We start from the raw sequence: 6021 nt of genomic DNA, 5'->3' as shown, positions 1-6021 counted from the left end.
GTAGGCTTTCGAGCCTATACAGCTTGGAGTAAGACAACATGCATGAAGAGGATGATGTGGACAAAATACTCATTTGCCTAATAATTCTGCACTCCCTGTACATTGTCTTGGTGGAATGTGGATTCTATCTCCTCTCTTTACATCCACGTGGAAGAACAGTTACAGTAAAGAATAACTTTTTCAGTGGATTCATTAGCATGTGAGTAATACATGCAGATAAACTTGAAAAGCAAGTAAAACCTGTTTAAAGATTCATTTTGTGACTTTTTAAAAACAACATGGAAATACCCTTAACATGGGTCTTATTGCTGGGAAACACTGGCGTATTTACACAACCAGGATACACTAGTAGTAGTGGAGGGCTTTTGGAGTCTGGTGTGCGTTTTCTGAGTTGCTAAAATGCTGCAGCTGCAAACAAAGAGGATAAAAGTGGTGAGCAAACCAAAATGGTAATTTGTCAGCCATAATGTCAAAACAAGGAGCTGGAAAAGCCTAAAGTGCTCTGCAACGCTGAAGAGGACTGTACTGTTAATTGATAATTCTCCATATAAAACGATCAACCTGTTTTGAATCGCTCTAAGAGCCTCATGCAGCATAAAGTAGTTTAATGAATGAAGCGATGTTCAGTAGAGAAGCCTTTACTTTCCTCCGTATCTGCACTCATAGATCCCAAATCGCCCAGCCAGTCCATCCCTCAGGGTTATCACTGAAGGAGGATGATGTAAGACTGGCCATAAATCACGTGACACCACTTGTCTGACCCTCACGGAGAGGTCAGGCCAAACCCTTTTATTATGGCCCTTTCAACTCACGCAAGCAGGAGACAGAGTTTGTGTCAGCTGCCCACAGGTCTGATCATTCTTATCATTTAGACTCCGATTTTACTGCTCATGTCTTTTATGAAGGCTTGATGTTTTCCCCTTCAGTTTATGATCATTAGGCCCATTATATTGAGTGCAGAAGGTTAGTCAGTACAAAGGCCTTAAGCTTTTTTTGTCTGCTCCAGTGGCCTGGCTTCTCATGTAAACACTCAGCTCACCCAGTCTCCTCTAGTATACACTGTTCACTCAGCCCGTGTTGGATCCTCGAGGACGGAGCTATTTTTTGTTCATTTGTCTGCACGCTCTGTCACTTATTAACCAGCCGCTTTACTTTACACTCTACCGTCTCTCCCTTTGGTCAGCTGAAACGCTCCGGCGGGTGGGAAGTGTGTCCGGTTGGATGTCTTCGGTTTGTCTTGATGCTGCAGCATCTTGCAGCACTATAGCACGTCTTGATTTATGAGGAGAATTGGATGCTGCACAATTACAGGCTTTTTCCTAGCTCAGAATGGGCATTTGGGGGGAGCGTGCCTATGCACATAACCATTATCTGTCCTTGTATAGTAAAATCAAAGTGTGTGCAACCTCTGTTTGACAGAAATGTTTGCATTTTTATGCTAATTCAGACAGTTTGCTCAAGCGATCCAAACCCCAATTAACACAGACTGCTTGCAAATTTCTCTCTGCAGGAAAAAGTCCTGCGTTGTATACAGTAGTAAGTATATTTACCCTCTGGCACTGTTACAGATTTGTCTTCTACGTCATGACAGATAACCCGCTGGGGAAATGTGTGAGCTTTTTCTTATCTGACCTCTAATACGTTAATTTCCACTCCTTTAAATGTAGACACTTTTTTTTTCTTTTTTTTTTTTTTGAAGAACATGTTGTTATTGTGGTGCTAAACGTGCAATTATAACCTAATTTTGGCACGGCTCAGACCTTCTTAGCTGTCACATGTGGGTTTGTTCTGAAACTGGCAGCTGATCATATAAAAGCGATCCAGCAGAATTAGACTGTTGAGTCGAGCAACTTAAGTGTGAAATAAAGGCCATCTGTGACCAAATGTGTTACACAAAGTGCTCGCAGAGCCAGCTCGTTATCCTCTCAGCAGCTCTGATCCTGGAAAATTCACTGTGATCCACGCAAGACTGAGTGGGGGGGGGGATCATTGACCACACAGGGGCACAGTGGCGTTCGCTGATGACAGTTATAAGTCAACCATCCAAAACCGGTGTTTGCAAATTAATCTCAGAATTTATAGAAACTTAAAATTAAAGTTAAAATTGGAAACCACAGTTTAACCTTGGTTCCAGGCCACTGCTGACCACACGTATTGTTTTTAAACCTGGGTGTTAAACATTCAACCTTTTTGAGTACAGACTAAAAATATAACATTGACCCAGTGGAAAGAATTATTCAAAAGGTAGTTCCTCTTAAAGCTGACTGTTGAACTTGTGAAGTGTTGCTGTGATGTTGATATTTCTTCATATCCCGTAACATGTAACTTCCCCTCTATGTGCCCCCCCCAGACGAAGGCTCATCTCTCAGCGCTCGTCGCTTGAAACTCTAGAGGACATTGAAGAAAATGCTCCTCTGCGCAGGTAAACGCTTTACATGTTCACACTGCTACTACAGTCATGTGGAAAGGGGGGAAAAACACCTTCTTTCATTAAGCTTTTACATATTTGGACGTGTTTAAAAACAAAATCGTCACACATTCATTTAATGAAGACATATTCAACATGCAGAAGCATAGTGTGAAAAACTACGTGCACAGCTGCATCAGGTAGAAACGTTAGCAGCAATATCTTGATGTAATATTTTTCTGTATGACTTCATCAGTCTCTTCAAAATTTTAGAGGAAGTTTAGTCGATTTCAACGCTGCAGGCATTCATTTATGCACAGGTCCCTCCACAGCGTTTTAATCAGGTTGAGGTCTGGTCTTTGACTGGGCCGTTGCAACACCTTGATTCTTTTTTTCTTTTTTTTTTCCTCAGTGGTTGAAAGATCCTCTGATTGCAAAAACCACTCAAATCATCCCCCCTCTGCCAAACATCTCAGCTTTGGTCTCGTCTGTCCAAAGGCTTTGCAAGAAGACATTGATTTAACACACACCCCAATGCCCCAGACATGCAAACTGCCAAAATGACTGCCTTTATAGAGGCATTTACTCACATTTACTCATGATTAATAAAACAAATGTATTTGATTAACACAACCTGGATGCTTCTTTCTCTCTTAATTCTTATGGCACTTAGCTTTTCCCACACTGCTTCTGAATATTAGTTTTTCTTAACTAAACAAGGACTATGTGTTTTCTGAGGCTGTATGCAGCTTATTTTAAGGTCTGGTATGTAGAGGTGGGCAGATCGATCCAAATATCGATTAGTATCAATATGCTGGTATTGGATTGATAATAGCACGATAAGATCGATACTTTGTTTCTATCCTCTGAGTTCAGAATGTAGCTCACTGAATTTAGTTAAATAATTTGCTTCTTTGGAAACGGACACTTTTACATCCCTGGTCTCCAAAAACCTCGCTTCAAATACACGAAAAGCTGAAGTAAAAAAATAAATAAAAAAAAAAAGTAAAAATCACAGAGATTTAGCCGTCCATTAAAATATGTTCACAATTTGCAAATTGATGGGGATCATCTCAGCAACCATGACACACTGCTATCGCCTACATAAGGTGCTTTTGTAGGTCAAAAGTATCTATGTCAGTGTTGGTATCGACATTACTGGCTCGGTATTTACCTTGTTTGATACAAACATTTTTGCAGTATTGCACAGTATTACTTAGGGCTGTTCGATATAACGATATATATCGGATGACGATATAAAAACATTTATCGTTTCATTTTACGCTATTGTTTGTTTCGTGGTGTCGCAAAATAAACTGTTTACGGCAATATTTTTTTCATCGTTTTGACGGTCACTGTAGTGGCTATATTAATTTCTTAAAGTTCTCTCTTTCTCTTATATTTAATATAACCACACTACAGACGGACAAGCGCCTGTTTTTATGCGTTGTCGTTAGCAACAACGACGGTAAAACCATCGTGTCTGCTTATTTATGTTCCACATAAACCTTTCACAATAAAGCTCAATATCCTGTTGAGACTTTTCAAAATAAACTGAATCACGTGACAGAGCAGATTATTTACTGATGAGAAGTAAAAAAGAGCCGCCAGGTGCTAAAAAAATAAACCTTAGACTCAAACGTTAGAACAGGCTTTTCCCCGCAGCACGCCGTGTAATAAATGCTCACAAAGAAAACAGCGGCCTTTACAACTTATGTCTAAAAATGTATAGTTTCATGCATCGGTTAAAACACTCGACTCCAGCTACATGATGCGCGGCTGGAAACACTTCCCGCAAGTCGAGATTCACAGAATTTACAGAAAATGTTACATTTTTGTGATTTATATCGTTATCGGACGATAGAATTCTTATATCGGGATATGAGATTTTGGTCATATCGCACAGCCCTAGTATTACTGGTAAGGATTATATGATTTTATTTTTTTTTTTAAAAATGTATAATGTACCAATATGTAAAACCTTAAAGCTAAAAAAAGGTTTGCTTTCTTTTTACCATTCCTGTGTATTTCTGTGTCTCAACATGAGTCACTTAGCACAGTGTCGTGCGCCCCCACTTGGGGGGAACTGTCTGTTTCTAAGTTTTTTGTTTGTTTTACATTTCAGATGCCGAACCCTATCGGGTTCACCCCGACCAAAGAGCTTCAAGAAGGTCCACTTCGTAAAGAACATGAAGCAACACGATATGCGCAATGGAAGGTATGAAGCCAAACATCGCCTCCCCGCAGTCGATACAAGTCCTCACTGAATAATGGAGGCTGCCCCAGTCAATGAACTGCAGTATGGATGTTTCTCACATTACAAGCCACATCGCAGACAAGCAGGCCAGACCCCGGCCACAGTTTCAGCTTATAGATGGATGCAACTGCCAATCTTGCACGTGCAGAAGAATCTGATGAATTTTGATGTCAATCTTTATTTGATCACTGTCACAAATTCTGTAATCACGCCACAAATCACTCGCTACTAAATTATAAGATGACTGTGCTGTAGCATGAATGCAGCACGCAAATCTTTAAATGCAAACAAATTTTGGCAGAAATGTTCTGATGTTGAAGTTGAGGTCAACGTATCTAGGGAGCGTTTCTGTGTAATACTGACGGGGTGACTCTTATTATCACTGCCACTTCGTTTGGATTTAGACGAGAGTTCAGTTAGCTTTTATTTATCGGTGATTTGCGTGGCACAATCGTGCTCTGGTGATTTTCAATTGCCTCAAAGTGTAGCTCTATGAGTTAGTCTTCACTTATTTTATCCAACATTTGGATAACATTGCAGTGTACCACCTCTGAAATTATTATCCAGTTTTCAGCTGATGTTGAAAGACTCAGCTTTTTGAGACCCTCGTGTGGAGTTTGTTTCCTGATGCTGATTTGTAGTAATAAGGTTCACCACGTGTCTGCGAGCCTGAGTTAGGAAGCTGGAATTATGAGGTTGTTGTAGTTAAAGTCAGAGCCGTTCTGCTCGCTGTGCTGTTGACCTCAGGTCATCGGGAAATGGGCTCTGATTGGATGCCTTAGTCACTAAAAATAAGGTCTTGTAACAAATGCATCACTGTTGCACACAAACTGAGTGTATGTGCCAAACTGCAAGAAACTCAGAATAACACACCAAGAATGTTCAGTTCATTCTGTTACTGCAAACTATTACCAAGTGTAACCTGTGCATCTTGTCCGATAGATGTTGATTAGCTTGTTTGCCATTTTTGTTTTTGTAGGATAGTCCTTATCAGTGGCAGAAGATCCTTCTATAGTGTATTTTCTGTCCTGCCCTATCGAGATTGTAGCCAAGCGGGGTATGTATCCTACGGCATGCCGAACGTCGTAACGTCCTCCAACCTGTGCTTCCTCTTTCCCTTTGTTTTCCTCATCCCTCTTGTTTTGGTGGATGCATTTTTATCTTAATAGGTTAATAAAAATGTTTTTTTTTTAAAAAGTAATCTAACAAGGACTTTAAGACTTAGATTGTCGCCTAATGCTTGTTGCTTGTGATACTTTTCCCGTGGTGGCTCTTGGGCACTCATCCTTCTTTGTTCAAGTCAACCCATTCTTGTCTGTTGCAGCTGTTGCTGGCTTCGCTATTCAGCATTTAATAT

General features: G+C 40.3%; 1 protein-coding gene across 3 annotated transcripts in view; it reads left to right on the top strand.

Moving 5' to 3' along the window:
- The window catches only part of cables1 (Cdk5 and Abl enzyme substrate 1), a 24587-nt gene that overhangs the window by 7130 nt on the left and 11436 nt on the right, over nucleotides 1-6021 (top strand). For 2 of the 3 annotated variants that reach the window (XM_005742571.1, XM_005742570.1), the window contains exons 2-4: nucleotides 2351-2422; nucleotides 4533-4625; nucleotides 5644-5721. In XM_005742571.1, the coding sequence (XP_005742628.1) occupies nucleotides 2351-2422; nucleotides 4533-4625; nucleotides 5644-5721 (243 nt within the window). The remainder of the gene's footprint in view (nucleotides 1-2350; nucleotides 2423-4532; nucleotides 4626-5643; nucleotides 5722-6021) is intronic. The other variant, XM_013913246.1, reaches the window with a different exon arrangement.

The sequence above is a fragment of the Pundamilia nyererei genome, unplaced genomic scaffold, assembly GCF_000239375.1.
Source record: "Pundamilia nyererei isolate P.nyererei 1_Seehausen unplaced genomic scaffold, PunNye1.0 scaffold00121, whole genome shotgun sequence".
In the NCBI taxonomy this organism is placed as follows: Eukaryota; Metazoa; Chordata; class Actinopteri; order Cichliformes; family Cichlidae; genus Pundamilia; species Pundamilia nyererei.
Note: the sequence above shows the minus strand (reverse complement) of the source record. Positions and strands in the feature narration are given on the sequence as shown.